The sequence below is a fragment of the Astyanax mexicanus genome, chromosome 4 (genome assembly GCF_023375975.1).
Source record: "Astyanax mexicanus isolate ESR-SI-001 chromosome 4, AstMex3_surface, whole genome shotgun sequence".
In the NCBI taxonomy this organism is placed as follows: Eukaryota; Metazoa; Chordata; class Actinopteri; order Characiformes; family Acestrorhamphidae; genus Astyanax; species Astyanax mexicanus.
The window spans coordinates 51,250,001-51,270,435 of record NC_064411.1 but is presented as its reverse complement, the minus strand read 5'-3'; the positions used below and the strand labels follow the sequence as shown (position 1 = coordinate 51,270,435).

The window sequence follows — 20,435 nt, the reverse complement described above, 5'->3', positions numbered from 1 at the left end:
CAAATGAAGTCCTACATCTTGACACACTAAGTCCTAGTCAAGTCCCAAGTCTTGACAGTTAAGTCCAAAGTCAAGTCCCCAAGTTTGAGCACTTAAGTTCTAAGTCAAGTCCCAAATCTTGACACATAAGTCCTAATCCTTGATGCTTAAGTCCCAAGTCCCAAGTCTGAAGCACCAACTCTTGACACTCAAATCCCAAGTCAAGTCCCAAATCTTGACATTCAGTTTCCAAGTCAAGTCCCAAATCTTGACACCCAAGTACTACGTCAAGTACCAAGCCTTGATGCTTAGATCCCAAGTCTTTATACTTATGTCCCCAATTTTAACACTTACACAGGCACCCCACAGGGATGTGTCCTCAGCCCTATCCTCTACACCCTGTTCACCCACGACTGTGTCGCTTCCCATAAGGACAACATCATCCTGAAGTTTGCAGATGACACCGCAGTGATAGGACGTATCAGTGGCGGAGATGAAGCGGCTTACAGGAGGGAGGTGACAAGACTGGTGTCATGGTGTGAGGACAACAACCTCGCCCTCAACACAGACAAGACGAAGGAGCTGATAGTGGATATGAGGAGGGAGAGGAGACCTCATCAGCCACTGTTCATCCGGGAGCTTGAAGTGGAGAGGGTGAACAGTTTTAAATACCTGGGCATCCACATCAGTGAGGACTTCACTTGGACATTGAACACCACACAGCTGGTCAAAAAGGCTCAACAGCGGCTGTACTTCCTGAGGAGGCTGAGGAAGTTCAGGATGTCTCCCAAGATACTCTGCAACTTCTACAGCTGTGTTATTGAGAGCCTCTTGACCAACTGTATCACCGTGTGGTACGGCAACACTACTGCGACGGACCGTACACGCCTGCAGAGAGTGGTAAAGACTGCGGAGAAGATCATCAGAACTCCACTGCCCTCTCTGCAGAGCATCTACCACCAGAGAGTCCTCAGGAGAGCTGCCTCCATCCTCAAAGACTCTACCCACCCCCAGCAAGGACTGTTCACTCTTCTGCCTTCAGGCCGGAGGTACAGAAGTGTGAAATGCAAAACCACCAGGCTAAAGAACTCATTCTTCCCCACTGCTACCAGACTCTTGAACCTACCTCAGAAATAACCATTCACATTACTCTCTACACGTTTACATGTCAAGGACATTTCTCAGAGACACATGCTTACTTTACTTTGCAAAATTTTATAATTGCACTACTGAACCTTTTGCACTTTTTTCATATTCCACTGCTGTAGATAACATGTACTTACTTGTAAATAATATCCATACCCCATTACTGCTTTCATGTATATATTTCCATCATGGATGTAAAGTTAACACTAATTAATATTTATATTTTGTTTTTTATTCTTTCTTTATTGTATATTTTCTATTTTTATCTTTATGCGGCATACTTGGCGAGGGGCAAAGAAAGAATTTCATTGTACGAGGAAACTTGTTTCTTACTGTGCACATGACAATAAACTCTTTGAACTTTGAACTTTGAACTTAGGTCTGAAGTAAATTCCCAAGTCTTGATACTCAAGCCCTGAGTAAACACCAGTAAAGTAGTTGATTCTTGGTATTTTAACCTGACATTAACCATAAATCTGTGTTAAACTTGTATTTATCAAAGCAAATTATCAGTTATATCAGTTACATGGCAACCCTGAGTTTAAAATCAAAGATGGCCGCCCCACACATCAACATCAGTAAAGCAGCAGTATTGTACAGTATTTAAGGTATACTTGTAAGGATCTGATGGGTCTGAAAATGTACTGGTTTTAAATCTAATCCACATATATGCCCTCATTAGGAATTCCATCATTCCTGAGCTTGTGAGCTTGAAATGACGAGCTGCTGGAACGTCCTCCTGTGAGACCTTTTCTCTGTCAACATGGCTGCTGGGAGAGGCCTGTGACATTTCAGAAGCCTCACCTTTGTAGGCTGATGTTCAGCCTCGCTCTACAGAGGGTCACAGCTGGCCAACAATCATATTCACATACGGTGGGCAGATCAAAAGGGAGGATTTTGGGGAGCAAAAAGGGGTTTATTTACACTTTGGGTGCAAATGTTTGCTTGTTGCTCATTGCTATCTTACACCCTTTAACAGTCTATTTTCACGTCTTGCGCACACACTGTTAAAATAGTGTCAGAGTTTAGAAATAGATCTACACTGATGGGTGTGGTGGTCTAGTAGTGAGGTTTGTTTAGGTAAATTTCTGCTAAGTTTCTATTTTGACGGCGGAAAACACAGGAGCTCCACTGACTGAAATGAATCTAGACAACAGTAAATCGTCAGAGACTTAACTCAACCATAAACAGAATACAGAATAAAATAACATTAGTGTTCCCTTAAATGAGCAGCTGGTGTATCTTCACATCATGAACACGCAGGTTAGTATCCTCTGCTGAGATGCAGAAAGCGCCGTGCTGTTAAGATACAAATGCGCCAAAGTCAGAGCTCACCTGACTCTTAAAGGGAATGGCAACTGGCACACTGATTGGATTATTTCATGTTACGCTCAAAACACACCCCTGATTAATTAAGGGAATAAATACATGCTTTTTGCACGTTTCAAGCTGCACAAGGCATATTTTTTTATACCAAAAACACACAACACACCCTTAATCCTGCTGCGCAATCCAAAATTGACCGGCATGATATGCTATATCACTAAAATAGGATCCTAAGTCTTTATTGCTTCTATTGTGGCACCATGATTAAGGTAATGGGAACAAGAAAGTTGTATCCATAGTTTCCATGTTGGCCCCAGATATATATATATATGTATATATATATCAGTATTGGGACCCACTAGGGTCAAACATGGGCCCCTATTTGGGATGTACACTGGACCAGTGTCAGAACTGTGTTCTCTAAAATGATGGAGCTCTATCCCATATTTTTCTCATAGAGGATGAGATGAGTTGGTGATCATCCAACATCCTGACTTCACTACCCTGCATTTTATTGCTGCATGCAATCAAATCCTCTCAGCAATGCAAACTCCAAACTATACATAGTATAGAGCCTTCTCTGGACAGTAGACACAGTTACTCCAACAAAAGCAAAAAAAAAAAAAACTATTTTTAATACTAATGAATGAGTAGCACTTCCTAATACTTTTCTCACCATGTTTTTTACCACTATAACATTTGAGAGAATGTAGGTAGGAAAACAGGTAGCTTTCTGTTGATATACTTAAAGGTATAGTTATTTTTCATTGGCTCAGATTGCTAGAATCTCTGTCTTGCTCATGGTTAAACTCACATAAACATAATTAGCAATCCATCTGCTTTAAAATCAGCTAATCGCTTTGTTTTCTGAGTTGGATTTCCTGCTTTGAATGGTGCTAAAACTCATAAAAGCACTCTGGGGTGGACACAGGACTGCTGTTTGATTGTATTGATTTTACATGGCTCACAAGCTAATGTCATTTGGCTAGTGCAGAAGCTAAGCTAATGTTGCTGCTAGGAAATAACTTACTCAAATTTTACAGGCTTATAGTATATATATATATATATATATATATATATATATATATATATATATATATATATATATATATATATATATATATATTAGTGAATAAACTGAAATTGTGTATGATTATTATGTGATTTGGGGTAGTGTTTGGATTTTAATGTGTCTGAATCAGTGTTTCTGATTGGTTTTGAGAGTGTGTCCATAGAGATATAGATTTTTGGATATAGGTATTGGCAGTTTTGGAGTATTTAGCAGTGTTTACAGATCGGTAAGCTTGTGAATTCCGTTTTATACATGTTGTATGTACATGTACAGTGCCAACCAATCAGAATGCTGAGAGGGGGTTAGACAGCCATTTTTGACATTCCACTTCTGTACATAGGAAGTAAACACACAGTACTTTTTAGTCACTAATAAGTGATAAACAGAACGTCACTTTAGAATATGGTACACTTCTTGGTCTATTAGTGACTTATTAAGCAGTCAATAAACTTAATATTAACTCAATAAACTCCAGCACAGCCATAACCTTGCCAAACTCACATAGATCAAACTGCTGCCAATTTTTATACACTAATAACATGTAGAATTAGCTAATAGTTAATGCTTAATAATCTACTTAACAGAGTGCTAACATAACTGTTTATAGTGCACTATAAGAACTAATACAGCCATTATTCATCATTTTCACATAACAGACCGCTAATTAAGCACCAGTAACACTTACACTTACAGAATAAAGCCTAATAAGTAGTGAATAAATCATTTACAAATGTGTAATTAAGGCTTTATTAAGCAAATAATTAGACATTAATAAGTGCCTAATTTGTGTTCCTTAAAATAAAGTGTTACCACAATAGCTATAATATATATTTCCTAATTAAATATAATGTAATGCTTTATATGCACCTATTGTCACCCCTTCTCTAAAGGGTAAGAAGGGTCTTACTGTACACCACTGATATCTACTCACCACCCAGCCCATCATTCTCCAGCTTCAGCCTGAACAGACCATTAAAGCTAAGCAGAGAGACAGAGGGACTCAAAAGAGGCGAAGCCTGATCACGATTGGCCCTTTGAACAGATCCGAGAAGGAGTAGAGTCCAAACACTGCTATATAACACACACACACACACACACACACACACACACTGGTACCCATCTCCATAGACGAGATGAAAGCAGGATTGTACGGTGGTCCTCCTTTGAGCCGGGCGGCTGGTATTATCCCCTGCAGGCTGCATCGTGTAATTGAAAGGCTAGTGGCACTGAGTCACCCGCATGTTCTTAGAAAGAAACCAAGGGGGGCTAAACAAAAAAAGACAAACAGGATTTTGTAAACAGAGTAAATTGAAGAGAAATAAAGGCATACAAGAAAGAAAAGCAAATAAAAAGGAAAGTTAATGATAGACAGACTAAATGAAGCCAAAAAAACCCTGCAAAAACAAAAAGGAAAGGAATGCAAATTGGCATAGCGGTGCAGAACTCTGACACTCTTGATAGCAGTTGATAACAGCAGTAGCAATGATATAGCATACCAGAAACCAGAGGCATCTTTCTCTCTCTCTCTCTCTCATTTGTGCTTTCTCTCGTTCTCTGTCGCGTATGGTCTTTCTCTCTCTTTCTCTGCCTCCCATTAGTCTCTCGTTTTCTCTCGCTCGCCCACTCTCTACTATTAAACTGTCTGTCTGTATGTCTGTCTCTCTCTCTATCCCTTTCTCGCTCCCTCTCTCTCTCTTTGTTTCTCTCTATTTTGCTCACTCTTGTGCTCTCTCTCTTTCTCTGTCGCTCTCTCTCTCTCTCTCTCTCGCTTACTCACTCTCTCTCTTTCTCTGTCTGTCTTTCTCTCTCTCTCTGTCTCTCTTTTGTTCACTCCCTCGCTCTATCTCTTTCTTTTTCACTGTCCGTCTCTCTCTCTTTCAGTTCAGTTCAGTTCAGTTTGCTTTATTGACAATTACATTTGTATTTTCAAAGCATTTCAGATAAATAGTACAGACATAGATTAATGGGTATAACATACAAATATAGAAGCGCATATATATATATACATATATACATATCTATACACATATATAGACATCAAATCTGATTTAAAACAAATGCAAAGAAAGAGAGAGAAAAAAACTACATACTAAAATACTAAAAATGAACAATAATAATTTGTAGAAGGGTACAATAATGATATATATATAAATTGTAAGAAGATAAGAATGAAATAAGTGTGTGTGCGTCTCTCTCTCTCTTGCGCTCTCTCTCACATTCTCTGTCTGTCTGTCTCTCTCTATTCCTTTCTCTCTCCCTCTCTCTCTCTTTGTTTCTCTCTCTTTTGCTCTCTTTTGTTCACTTCCTCGCTCCATCTCTTTCTCTTTCACTGTCTTTCTCTCTCCCTCTCTCTCTCTTTGTTTCTCTCTCTTTTGCTCACTCTTGTGCTGTCTGTCTTTCTCTCTCTCTATCTCTCTTTTGTTCACTTCCTCGATCTCTTTCTCTTTCACTGTCTTTCTCTCTCTCTGTCTCTCTTGCTTACTTGTGCTCTCTCTTACATTTTCTGTTTGTCTGTCTGTCTGTCTCTCTCTCTCTTGCTCACTTGTGCTCTCTCTCTATCTCTCTTCTCTCTCTCTCTCTCTCTCTCTCAGATTTAAGTGATTGACACCACTAATATCATTTTATTTGAATAATGTAATGCTGATATTTCGTAAAAACTGAAATGCTTAGAAAAAAAATTATTTGTAGTTAAAGGTTTCAGTATTTAATGAGCTAGAGCCAATAAAATGCTAAAATACTAAAAACCAATAAGTCTGTTTCTGAAACCCAAGTTTCTACTTTCATATGAGTCACTAACCACCAGGGTACAGTGTTTTTTCTTTTTTTTCTTTTTTTTTTTTCTTTTATCTAAGCTGAACAGAGGGACCCTCAAAATAGGCGAAAATTGCATTTTTGGCCACTGTGAAAAGAGGTTAAATGCTTAAAAAACAATAGAAAATTTCAGAACGAGGAACGCCTGATCTTCTCAGGCTCTCTAGAAAGTTAATTTACATTCAAAACCTCAGGTACTCTGGAGGTAATAACTATCAAGTAGGCCAGACTCATTCTTTGGTCTGTGCTCCTGTAACAGGAGTTCATCTTTACGGGATCATTAATAATCTATTGTGGATATGGAAATGCTCCAACAGGCTTTATATGAAAATCTATTTTATTATTGAATCTATCAGAGAATATAACACTGATATAATATGGTACAGAACACTGGCAAATCTGCTCATAATGGAAGAGACATAATGATGTGAGCTGCTGTTATTGAGTTTTTAAACACATTTTGAGTTATTATGGGCCCACAGTACTGCAACTATATGGCTTTGCTGCATTGATAAATTCTGTTCTTGTAAACTGACCTTGTAAACTGATCAGGAAGGCAGGTCAGGTCATTGGGATAAACCTTGGGTTTCTGGAACCTGTTATTTGCAGCATTTAATCATATTTTATTATTTCTATGCACTTAAATTGAAAGCTACATGATGTTTTACATGTCAGAATATCTGAAAAAGAACATACAGACAGTTTGCTAGATATGTCAGAGTAAGGTCCCTATCTTACACCTTGCACAATGTGCATTGTGATGCTCATTGCTATTTTACACCCTGCCAACAGTCTAATTTCAAGCCTTCCACATGCATCGTTTAAATAGCTACAGTGCTTGAGAATATATCTACACTGATGGGCGTGGTGGTCTGAAAATGAGGTGCGTTCAGTTTTATTTCTGGCATATTGCTATCTTGGCAACAGAAAACACAGGTGCTGCACTGACTGAATAAACCTTGACAATAGTCAACTGTCAGACATCCATACCTATCTTGGGATGCAGTATTACAGTAGTACAACTTCACGGCGTATATGCTGAGAAGTGTTGGACATGTCCACGTAGCTGCGCTGTTAAAATAGCAATCCGCCAAAGTGAATTAGTGAATGGGGTGAATGCAATGCTGGTTGGTTTATTTCATCTCACGCTCAAAACACATCCATGATTAATTAAGAGATTTAGTACATGACTTTAGTACGTGCCTTTTGAGATGAACAAGGCATACTTTTCCCATCGTTACGACAGCAAAGCCACACTGATACTCCTTAAAGCAAGACGCACGATGCACGGTTGACAGCTCGCCTATAGATCTGAAAAATAGGACACCACCCCAGTACCTCTCCTGTAATTTGTAATTAGCAGCCTGTGTATTTAATCATTATTCATTATTCATTTAGTGCAATGCTACCTGCTGCTTTGTATGTCAGAATATCTGGAGACAGCACAAACAGACCGTTTTAAAGGCTAACAGCATCCTAGCTTGCTAAATTTGTGGGAATAAATCTTAAATTCTTTTATAAAATGCTCAATTTTAGACTACATTTTAGACTGTGCCACACAAAAATTAATATCATTGAAAAGGTACTTCATTTCAGTAATTCAGTTCCAAATGTGAAACTCATATATTATATAGATGTATTACACACAGAGTGATCTATTTTAAGTTTTTATTACTTTTATAGTTGATGATTATAGCTTACAGACAATAAAAAACCCAAAAATTACAATATTATATAAGTGTAGACAGTGTGCCAAGTCCTGCTGGAAAATGAAATCCGCATCTCCATAAACGTTGTCAGTAGCAGAGGGAAGCATGAAGTGCTGTATGATTTTGTGGGAAAACAAAACTGCACTGACTTTAGACTTGATAATAAAACACAGTGGATCAACACCAGCAGATGACATGTCTCTCCAAACCATCACTGATCATTAGTTAATTCTACATTTCATTTAAAGTAAATCAAGGGAGCAGAGTCTGGAGGAAGAGTGGAGAGACACCAGTCCAAGGTGCTCGAGGTCTAGTGTGAAGTTTCCACCAATCAGTGATGGTTTGGAGAGACATGCTAATCATCTGCTGGTGTTGATCCACTGTGTTTTATTATCAAGTCTAAAGTCAGTGCAGTTTTGTTTTCCCACTAAATCTTACAGCACTTCATGCTTCCCTCTGCTACTGACAACTTTTATGGAGATGTGGATTTCATTTTCCAGCAGGACTTGGCACACTGCCCACACTGACAAAAGTATCATAGTAACCATATTGTTTTTTTCCGTAAAGAAGCATGGTTAGGATGTTTCAAGTTGGCCTAAGTTGCTAAATCAAGCCCAATTTATTTCAACAAGTCCCTTGTTTCCACATCTGTTATCCATATACAGTCAGTGGAGATTATATGATGGATTTTGGATGTGGAAACAAGTATCTGGTCATAATGTATTGCTTGATCTGTGTATTTTGGTGCAGTGTTTTTGGCAGTTGCTGTGAAGCTGGTCTAGGCCGCTATTGTTGTTGAAATTAAACCATTTATTATTAAATTTGAGTCTCGGGCTATGGAATGTAGTAATATCACACTCTAATATACAGCGTTGTGCTACATTATGTCCAAACAGCATTGCAATATCCCATTGAAACTTCATTACAGCCACATGGATTATTTATCCCTGCTCTGGTCATTAGCCTGCAGTACACACACTGAGTTTCACAGTGTGCAGCGAACGGACAGATCCATTCTCTTCAGTAAATAAATGATAATAAGGCTGGCTTTTTTCTTATACTAGACTTTACAGCATTGCTGAGGTAGATCTCACTACATAGTGTTCAGCGATTCAGAGATTTTATACTGATGTTTTGTATTGATACACTGCCATGCCAAGAGTCACAGGACACAAGTATTTACAGCAGGGGTCAGCAATAGGCAATAGGAATGAAACATTTTGCCTGTGAGGTTGTTTGAACTATAATGAACAGATATAACATAAAAAAATAAATAAATAAAATGCTTCTCTGGTGAGCGTTTGTTTATATTCCTCCCCCGTCTCTCTGTTGCGCTCGACATGACTTTAGTTTCCGCCCGTTCTCTTTTTTCTGTCTGTTCTTGGACTCCCTATCTTCTTCATAAGGTCGTTTTTTTTCAGGCCCTGTCCCAATTCACTAGCTAGGGCACTGGTAGGGGATTGGACCGTGACCCTGATGGGTTCGATCCCACATGATGAGCGGTGTGTTTATTGTTCATTTATTTTTTCCTTTTTTTCTTGGGTTTACCTGCTTTGAATTCAACTGTTCTGCAACAACCCTCTGGGCTGGAGAGCTACTTATCTGTACAGGGTTAATACGGTCATGAAAAACCTTGGAAAAGTCATGGAATTTAAAAATAGCAATTTCCAGGCCTGGATAAGTTTTGGAAAAATAAAAATACAGAGAAAGAGGAGCTCTCAGGATCTGACACTCCTTTTGCTATTGAAGATTTTGTGTCAGGTTCATTTTAGGCCTACAATAATCAATTATAGTTTTAGTTGATTTTTGGTTTTGTTTCCATGTCTGCATTGATGTTTTTAAACATCGTATGGTCATGAAAATTTGCCTTAAAGCATGGAAAAGTCATGAAAAAATCATGGAAATTTATTGGTTAAAAAGTGTATGTACCCTGTCTGTATCACCCCATCCTACTTAATTGCTTAATTGCTGACCCCTGATTTACAGTATCTAACAACATCCCACAAATGCAAGTAAATCCCTCACATTCTTCAGAAATATGACAAATATTATTATATATATTGTGACAGTGCCCTTGGGGATAGGGGTATGGCCACCGTGACCCAGTATTCAGAAACCCCAGAGAGACCCAGACACAGGGAGTGAATAAGTGAACTGAAATCATACTTTGATTTTGATAAAAATCACCCTCCACCACACCCAAACTAACTCAAACCAACATACCAACGGCCTAGTGAGGCTCTAGTGGCCTAACTTCACTGTTTTAGGTCCAATCAGGGGGCAGGGTCTTTATGCCAGTTCCCAGCTGGCTTCCTGAACAGTCCAATGTGTTCCAGCTGGGACGGATAGGGGCTGCTCATCCCCCATCTCCGCACGTCACACTACCTATGAAACTTGCATATAACTTAGAGTAGTTAATGCACAGCTATTATAGCAGTGTAGATTTACTGCATTCTGAAAATAACCCAACACTTAGCCATTAATGTCTGAGTAGCTGGCAACACTAGTGAGTACACCTCACAGTGAACATCCAACGTCCAAATTGTGCCCAACTGTGTTCTTGTCCCTGCCAAGGTGTTTTGGGTACAATTCTCTAATACTGGCCACTGGCACCTCATGGCAAAGAACTCTCTAAGGATGTAAGAAATAGATATGAGAGGTGTACCCACGTTTGTTAGTGTCTAAATGTTGCTTCTACTCTTCACTGCTGCTAGAAGTCAGTAGTAAAATCCACCTGTACGCTCAACCACTCAAACCACATCCAGCTCTTCTTTAAGGAAATGCATGTCGGTGTGGTTTACCCCTCAAACGCTGTTAAGTGCAACCAGTCCATTCTCTCAACCAGCCTTTTCCAGCCCTGCTATTCCAGTTTATTGGATTTACGGCCTGGTCGGCTTTCTGAATGACAGTTCCCATTGTGGACCTGTGGACTGAACATAAAGGAACAAGAAACAAAAGGAGAGAAGAGATTAGATCAAATTTACTGCTACTTATGGGCATTTCCTCAAGGGCAGGAAGGGCTTGGAGGTCGTGCAACCGCAAACTCTGCAATATGATATTGTAGTGTATGAGGCTCTTTCTAAAGGGACTTTATCACTTTGTTTAAGTGAGTTCTGCTCAAATAAGAAAATAGACAGACACTTTATCATAACGTTAGAGAAATAATCGGTTTCTCTAAGTTTGCTCTTTTTGGGAAAATATTTGGAAGTAAAATAAACATTTGAGCTTTCAGACCTCAAATAACGCAAAGAAAACAAGTTCATATTCATAAAGTTTTAAGAGTTCAGAAATCAATATTTGGTGGAATAACCCTGTTTTTTAATCACAGTTTTTATGCATCTTGGCATCATGTTCTCCTCCACCAGTCTTACACACTGCTTTTGGATAACTTCATGCTGCTTTACTCCTGGTGCAAAAATGTAAGCAGTTCAGTTTGGTTTGATGGTTTGTGATCATCCATCTTCCTCTTGATTATATTCCAGAGGTTTTCAGTTTGGTAAAATCAATGAAAAATCAATGAAAAGGTCTCTTATTTTTTCCCAGAGCTGAATATACAGTGTAAATAGTTATTTGGTCCATTGCTAATATTGTAAGTTTGACCACTGACAAAGACATGAACGGTGTATAATTTTAGGCGTAGGTTAATTTTAACAGTGAGAGTTATATCAATATCAAAACTAAAGTTTTTAATTAAATTTGCGATAAAATGGCCAGTGAGTACTACAAGAAGAATGCTTCAATGTACCTACTATTCACTTTCACTGTGTGTGTAGTGTGTGTGTGTGTGTGTAAAGTGTGCCCACCTCCCCCCACTTCATACTATCCCCTAAAAGCATTTTCCTTTTTTTGCCGCAATGCCTTCCTTTCTTTTTGTCTTCAAAAGAATAGAACATCTCCCCTTAATCCTTCTATACCTCTTTTTCCACTCCAGCTTTCTCTCTCTCTCCCCCTCTCTCTTATGCTCTTCTCTCTCTCTTTCTTTTCTGTTGCCCCCCCCCCCCCTTTACCCCTCCCCTTATAAAAGCTGCACTTTGTCATTATTGATCAGGCTACACCCTGCTGTCACTGCTGGTGGTCCTCTCTCTCTTTCTCTCTCTCTCTCTCTCTCTCTTTTTTTTCTCCCCACACTCTGCATTATACACTGGCATGCAAAAGTCATGCAGTGTGTAAATTTGTCATGAAGTGTTGCTTGGGAAAGTCCACACTGGTTGTGAGATGATACCTTGTAATTGGTGTGGCATAGTGGATAACACCACCGCCTTCTTCTGAGCTGCCTCATCATGTGGAAGACTAGGGGTTCAATTCCCTGCTCTGGGTGACTGAATGCTGTGCTGCACCAATAAGAGTCCTTGGGCAAGACTCCAAACACATTGGCTAAACTCTGAAATAACCTAGAAATAAGTCGCTCATAAGAGAGTTGGCTAAAATGTAATAAATGTGAAATTTGATGTATATAAGTGAATTTGAAAACTTGTCAGTATGCTCATGTCAAGGCGACGTGAATTCTGAGAATTATGGGAGTTGAAGTGATGCAAGAAAGTGGCTTTTAAAATGTAGTCAATTATAATTGCTTGGTCTAAAGAATCCCATGTGTACCTGGAATACGTAAGGATCGTGACTGGTGGCATCTGGTTTGAATTGTCCTTGTGAACAGGCAAGTGACTAACATCAAGGTTTAAGGCAGAAGACCCCACATACAGTCCAAATATTTCTTTAAAGGTCTCCTTCTCCTCTGTCTGCAGTAGCTTGTAAAAGAAAATCCTCAGAAATACTAGTTGATTAGGAAAGACTGAGAGGTCTACATCAACCAGTGAGTTCATGGCCTTGCCCACAGGTGGTTCTAATCTGAAGAGGAGGTTACAGTTCTGTTAACAGAGCTGGTTAGCGTTAGCTATCTTGTATAAGTAACTAATAGGTTTAAATAGGATCTCTGGTTGATTGCGCATTTTACGGAGACCTTAAATATACACTAGGGAAGCATGGTTTGGCAAGGCATCTCAACTTTAAAGCGCTGCCACTATGAGCGGGAGGTCGCAGGTTCGAACCCCAGCTCATGCAGCTTTGCCTTCAAGCTGCCGGCGCTCAGAGGGAGCAAAATTGGCCCTGCTTCCTCCGTGTGGGTAGATGGCGCTCTCTCCCCGCATCACTCCTAGGGTGATGTCTGCAGCACAGGGCGTCTGTGAGCTGATGTACCAGAACCGAGCCGTTGCGCTTTCCTCCGAGCGTTAGCGCTGTAATCCTGCTCGGCAATGCTGCATCAGCAGCAGCTCGAAAAGAAGTGGTGGCTGGCTTCACATGTATCGAAGAAGGCATGTGTTGGTCTTCACCCTCCTCATGTTTTGGGACATTACTAGTGATAGGGGGAGTCCTATTGAGTGGGTTGGGTAATTGGCTTTGCTAAATTGGGGAGAAAATGGCAAAAATTTGAAATAAAATTATGAAAAAAAAAATCATAAGAGATTTTATGATATAGAGCAGACTCTGGGGCTTTGACGCAGAAGTTCTGATGTTAAGTTTAAGGGTTAATTTTGCCTGGCACTCAGTCCTATATATTTATAACTAAGGCTGTATCTCTGAAAACATTTTGTCCTTTGAGTTTAAGAGCTGTAAAATTGACTGTGGGGGGAAGGCAGGTAGGCGTTACCTGCTGTAGTGCTGTTAGCCAATCATATTTGCAGGTGATATATTTGCATGTATGAATATTCATGAGCAAGAGCTGAAATCCTGTCTTTTTTCAGAGACCTCTAATTCAGTGAACTAGTACTAGAGACCACAACTACAGATTTTGAAATAAATGAAAAAATAATGGAAGGAGACCTTTAGGTTCCCTTTACAGCCTTTATACTCAGCAGTAATAAAGGGAAGGAGAAGGTTAAGTGTCTTGCTCAAGTTCAGAGGAAGTGGGTATCGAACCCACATCCCTGTGATTACAGTTTTTGCCGTTTGCTTACTTGTGTCAGAACTCTACACTTACAAGCCAACTAAGACATACAGTGAATTGCAAAATTTCCTTCAGGATTAATAAAGTATCTATCTATCTATCTATCTATCTATCTATCTATCTATCTATCTATCTATCTATCTATCTATCTATCTATCTATCTATCTATCTATCTATCTATCTATCTATCTATCTATCTATCTATCTATCTATCTATCTATCTATCTGTCTATCTATCGAGTGACACATACAAAACCTTTTATTGACACAACTGTGTTTTTTTTTTTATTACTAGGCTTAGACAGAACTGAAATAAGGGATTAGGGTTAGTTCAGCAACCTAGCTGCTGCTGCTGGTTTACTAGTCAACTTTAGGGCTTTAGCGTATGAGCAGGTGGTGCATCAGTTCATTTTTATCATCCATTTGTTAATTTATCTGTGATGAGGAGCTGAAAGTAGCTTTTATTAGGTCTTATTTTCTCTTACTTTATTGTTCCATTCCACCTTAAATGCTGCAGCCTTTGATATCTGTTAACCATTTAAGGTGGAAATGGAGAGTTACCTAACTTGCTAGCTACTACTAGCGATTTTTTATATGCTTGTTATAAAGAAAATGGCCTTAAACACACCAAACTGCACAATATACTGTGATAATCATGTTCCTTTCGACAGTTTTATCAAGAAAAATACTCAAATTTGTAGAATTGTTTGGTCGCTTGTGCCACCTCTTGTCAGTGATTCTTATAGCCCTCATTTTTTAGTGCGCATCTAAAAAAATCTATGTTTGGAGATACATGTAGCCCTAACCTTGTAGCCCTAACCTTCCGATACATCAGCTCACAGACGCAGCCTTGTGCTGATCAACATCACCCTAGGAGTGATGAGGGGAAAGAGTGCCATCTACTGTACCCAACCATAGAAAGCAAGGCCAATTGTGCTCTCTCAGGGCTCCAGCAACTGATGGCAAGCTGCATGACCGGGATTCGAACCAGCGATCTCCCGATCATAGTGGCAGCGCTTTAGACTGAGCTAAGGATATTTTTTAAAGCAAACAAACTAATAAGGTCAAAGGTCAGAGTGGTAACTGGTGCTAGCGTCGAGCTCAGGGCTATTCAAGGTCACCTAATCTGTGGATGCTGATCCTGTGGATTGAACCATCAACCTTCTGGCCCCAAACCTGCTCCTCTAACCCTTAAGTCCATGTGCCCCTGTATCTCTCTCTCTCTCTTTCTTTTTCACCAGTGACCCTACCTTTTATGAACACACAGTCCAGTGCACTATTCCAACAGGACAACACTCGTCTACATACTGTTGTACTTAACAAAGGTGGAATAACTAAAAAAAAAAATATATATATATATATATATATATATATATATATATATATATATATATATATATATATATATATATATATATATATATATATATTCTAGTTCTTCAAAATAGCCACCCTTTGCTCTGATTACTGCTTTGCACACTCTTGGCATCATTCTCTCAATGAGCTTCTCAAAGAGGTGGCCACCTGAAATGAAAAGTTTTCCAACAGTCTTGAAGGTAGGAGTTCCCAGAAGTGTTTATTAGCACTTGTTGCTCCTTTGCCTTCTTCACTCTGTGGTCCAGCTCACCCCAAACCATCTGGATTGGGTTCAGGTCCGGTGACTGTGGAGGTTCAGCTCATTTTTTGTTAAGTACATAAAACTCCACATGTGTTCATTCATAGTTTTGATGCCTTCAGAGATAATCTACAATGTAAATAGTCATGAAAATAAAGCAATTGAAAACGCATTGAAAAAGAGAAGGTGTGTCCAAACTTTTGGCCTGTTCTGTATGTAATATATGTAATATGTAACAGGGGATGTAAAAGTGTCTAAAGTTGTGTATAAATGTTGATTTCTGCAACAGCTTTTGTCTTTTCATCACAATGCTCATTGCTATCTTACACCCTACCAACAGTCTGTTTCACACCTTTTGACTGCATCGTTTATATAGCAACAGTGCTTGTAAATATGGAAATAGATAGATAGATAGTCAGGGGAGAACAGAAAACACAGGTGCGCCACTGACCGACTTGAACCCTGACAACAGTCAGCAGTCAGACATTCATTGCTATCTTGGCAACACCGGCGTGCCACATACCCCGCACGCGTTACACACACATGAACACACAGCAGTGCACATTCCCAACTTTTCTATTAACAATAAACCTAACACAAAAAATAACATTCTGCTCTTCCTGTAAATAAGCTGCTCCCACACCTTCAGTGTGAATAAGCAGAAGTGCTGCGCCGTTAAAATAGCTGCCAAAATGACATGCTGTTTGCTTTATTTCACGTTACACCCAAAAAACACATATGATTACAGTAATTAGGAGATTTAGTACTTGCCTTCTGTGTGTTTCAAGCTGCGAAAGTGTACTTTTCTCGTCGTTATGATAGCAAAGACACACTGGTACACCCTAAATCAAGCTGCATGGTGCACAGTTGATGGTTTATCTATAGATCGCTAAAATATGGCACGACGTAAATATTAATATTCAGATTTCATTATGGAAAGATGGATAAAATAGTATGATATGTTTAACTGATACAGATACACATGTTTAATTACAGTGCAATTACATTGCAATTAAGGTTTTACAATGCATACATGGATTGTTAATGTGTAACTACACAGTTACTACATATAAATATATATATATATATCAATCAGCCCCTCACTCTTCATCTCTCCACCTCTTCCTCCTCTTCATCTCTCCTCCTCTTCCTCCTCTTCATCACTCCTTCACTACACTGTCACTGTATGTATTGCTCTACTATAGACTTCCTGCTCTTTGAGCACGCTCTGCACACCCGTCTCAGAGTCTAGACTCCACACACACACTCACACATTCACACACATCGCTGAGCGTCACACACACCCCACCCCCTCCAACTCCTAAACTACAGCTGAGAGCGAGTGAGCGAGTGATCGAGCTGCAGAGCGACCGGAGGAGGAACAGAGGGAGGTAAAGGGGGGAGGATGATGAAGATGAAGAGTAAGATATTTACTGCAGTGCTCTGCTGGAAACAGCTGGACTGAAGAGGGACTGTAGTACTCTAGTGTTCGCTCTTTCTCTTTCTCTCTCTCTCTCTCTCTCTCTCTCTTTCTCTCTCTCTCTCTGTCCGGATCCCTCTCTCTTCCTAACGGGATTAAGTGCAGGCTCCTGTCCCAGACATGGAGTCTCCCACCAAAGAGATCGAGGAGTTTGAGAGCACCTCTCTGAAGTACCTCCAGCCGGACCAGATCGAGAAGATCTGGCTGCGACTACGAGGACTGTGAGTACCACTATTTCTTCTCAACAGGTTTTTTTACTGCGTGTGTGTGTATATTTGTGTATGTGTGTGTGTGTGTGTGTATGTGTGTGTGTTATCTTAATGCATTGTTTTAACATAATGTATAGAAATGTATAGAAAATAGAAGATGATCATGTGTTTTGTTTGCTGTGGTCAAGGACTAGAATTGAAATTAATACATATAGCAACTTTCATATCATTGCTGTCCAATGAAAAACAAGTATCTCCATTTTTGCTACATAATTTAAACACACAAACTGTCCCTTTACACTGTGTCAAAATTTCTTGATGAATGCACAAACAGAAATTCTACAAAATTACCTGAAATCGACCCTTTTTTACATTGACTTCCATTGAAAGTCTGTAAAAAGGCATAGGACAAATAAGACAGTAGATCCTTTCATATGCGTGCATACAGTTTATACATACAGCGCTGAGAAATAAAAAAAATGAGAGGCTTAAAAATGATGAGTTCTTTGATTTTACCAAGTTGAAAACCTCTGGAATATAATCAAGAGGAAGATGGATGATCACAAGCCATCAAACCACCAAACTGAACTGCTTGAATTTTTGCACCAGGAGTAAAGCAGCATAAAGTTATCCAAAAGCAGAGTGTAAGACTGGTGGAGGAGAACATGATGCCAAGATGCATGAAAACTGTGATTAAAAACCAGGATTATTAGACCAAATATAGATTTTTTTTTAAACTCTTAAAACTTTAGGAATATGAACTCATTTTCTGTAAATAAATGCTCTAAATGACAATATTTTTATTTGGAATTTGGGAGAAATGTTGTCTGTAGTTTATAGAATAAAACAACAATGTTCATTTTACTCAAACATAAACCTATAAATAGCAAAATCAGAGAAACTGATTCAGAAACTGAAGTGTTCTCTTCATTTTTTTTTCAGAGCTGTATTTACATACGTTTAATAATAATATGTTTATACGTGTGTGCGTATGTGTAAGTTTATATGTAGGTACTTTTATAGGTGTGAGATGCATAATATATCTTTATAATTTGTAATATGTATAAGATAAGGTATATATATATATTTTTTTTGTTACATTTAGTATATATATATATATATATATATATATATATATATATATATATATATATATCTTCTTATAAAGAAATAAGATCTATGTGAATCTTTTATATAAAGCAGGTTCTTGTCATAATTTGTGATTTGTAACTGGCATTGCATGTCCTAATGTAATGATATATATATGTATACTGTGTGTGTGTGCGTGTGTGTGTGTTTGTGTGTGTGAAGGTGTTTGATTTTCAGACTGTGTAAAATAGTCCAATGTAAAATAGGTGTAAAAGTTCTGATTGAACCCGGAGATGGCAGCTCCAGTCTGCTGTCTGTTTTTATCTTAGTTCTGCTAAAAGAGCTTCAAACACAGGCTTTATCTCCTCCGTCTGCAACAATCAGCCCCTCACTCTTCATCTCTCCTCCTCTTCATCTCTCCTCCTCTTCCTCCTCTTCATCACTCCTTCACTACACTGTCACTGTGTCCCACTGATCCAGCTCTCACTGAGCTCAGTGTGAAGAGCAGGAGTGATGGGAGAGAGAGGAACACACTGTATAACACAGAGACACTGATGGAAAGGTAGAGGATGAATGATAGAGGGAAAGAAAGAGGATGAGAAGAAAGAGAGAAGGAGGGAGAAAACAAAGAGCAAAAGAAAAGAGAGGTACAATGATGAAAGAAGAAAGAAAAAAGCAACAAAAGAGAGAGGGACAGAACCAGAACAGGTATGCAGAAAAAAATGCAAATAAAATTAAATAGAGAAAGTGGGGAAAAAAAGTAAGAAGAGAGAAAGGGAATGAAGCTATAGAAGGGTGCATTTAAAGAGAAAGAGAGATCGAGCTAGAAAGGTAGAGGGGAAACTACAGAAGGAAACGAGGATGAAAAGAAAGAGAAAGGGAGGGAGACAAATAAGTGCAAGAAAAAAGAAGAAAAAGGAGAAAATGTACAAAAATAAAGAGAGGTACAGTGATGAAAGAAAAATGAAAGAAAAAACACAGAGAGAGTGTGAGAGAGAGAGAGAGAGAAAGAAAGATTGAAGAAGAGAAGAACAGAACCGAAACAGGTATAAAGAAAGGAAATTAGAAAACATTGAAATAGAGAAAATGGAAAAAAGTGAGACGAAGGAGAAGAAAGAGGTGTAGTAGGGTGGATTCAAAGAGAAGGAGGGATTGAGCTATAAAGGAATAGGGGACACTATGGAAGAAAGAGAGAACTGGAGGATAGAGAGAAGGGTTGAAATAGAAAAATAAATGAAAACAAAAATAAATGCAGAAAAATATAAAAAATGTTGAAAACTAGACAAATAATAATAAATAAATAAAAGAAGAGAAAAATTGAGTGATGTAGAGAAATATAGAAAAGGTAAAAGGAGGAAAAAGAGATAAAACTGAAAAAAGAAAGAGGGATAAACAAACAACAAACAGAGAACACGTCAAATTAGAGGACAAAAAGAAGGAGTGTAAATTTAGTAAAAAAAAAGGTGGAGAGATTGAAATAGAAAAATAGAAAGTGAGAGGCGAAAGATAGGGAAAGAGAGAGAGAGAGAGAGAGAGAGAGACCTGTTATGCTGATCACATTTCTTTAGATTTGTCCATGTAGCACACACACACACACACACACACACACACACACACACATGCACAAACACACACACACACACACACACACACACTCAGAGTAGCGGTGGTTTGTGCTGAGGGCTGCTGATTGTTATCAGTATTAGTGCTGCAGTTTACTACAGATACTACTGACACACACTATCTGTATCTGTGTGTGGTGTTTTTGTGTATGTGTGTGTGTATGTGTGTGTGTGTGTGTGTGGTCTCTCTTAAAGGATACTCTGACGTGTTTTAACCTGGTCATGTGCACTGTGGTGTACTGACAGGATGGATGGATGGATGGATGGATAGATAGATTGGGGGCTTTACAATCCCTCTAATAAAGTCATATTTATCTGCCCTAGGAAAGATTTCTACAAGTCTTTACCTTGTGTCTGTGGGTATTTTTCATATTTCCTCCAGAAGATTCTTTTTCCTTAAGATTTTTGCAACACATTTTTCACAGTTTACACATCT

The 20,435-nt window shown here is 38.8% G+C and overlaps 1 protein-coding gene across 3 annotated transcripts in view; it reads left to right on the top strand.

The window, feature by feature from the left end:
- Positions 1-20,435, top strand: part of pde1cb (phosphodiesterase 1C, calmodulin-dependent b) — a 175,854-nt gene that overhangs the window by 69,908 nt on the left and 85,511 nt on the right. For 2 of the 3 annotated variants that reach the window (XM_049476577.1, XM_049476576.1), the window contains exon 1: positions 16,791-17,300. The exons of the other annotated variant lie outside the window; for it this stretch is intronic. In XM_049476577.1, the coding sequence (XP_049332534.1) occupies positions 17,200-17,300 (101 nt within the window). In that variant the 5' untranslated portion in view covers positions 16,791-17,199. Of the gene's footprint in view, positions 1-16,790; positions 17,301-20,435 lie in introns of those variants that run through there. 3 annotated transcript variants of the gene reach the window in all.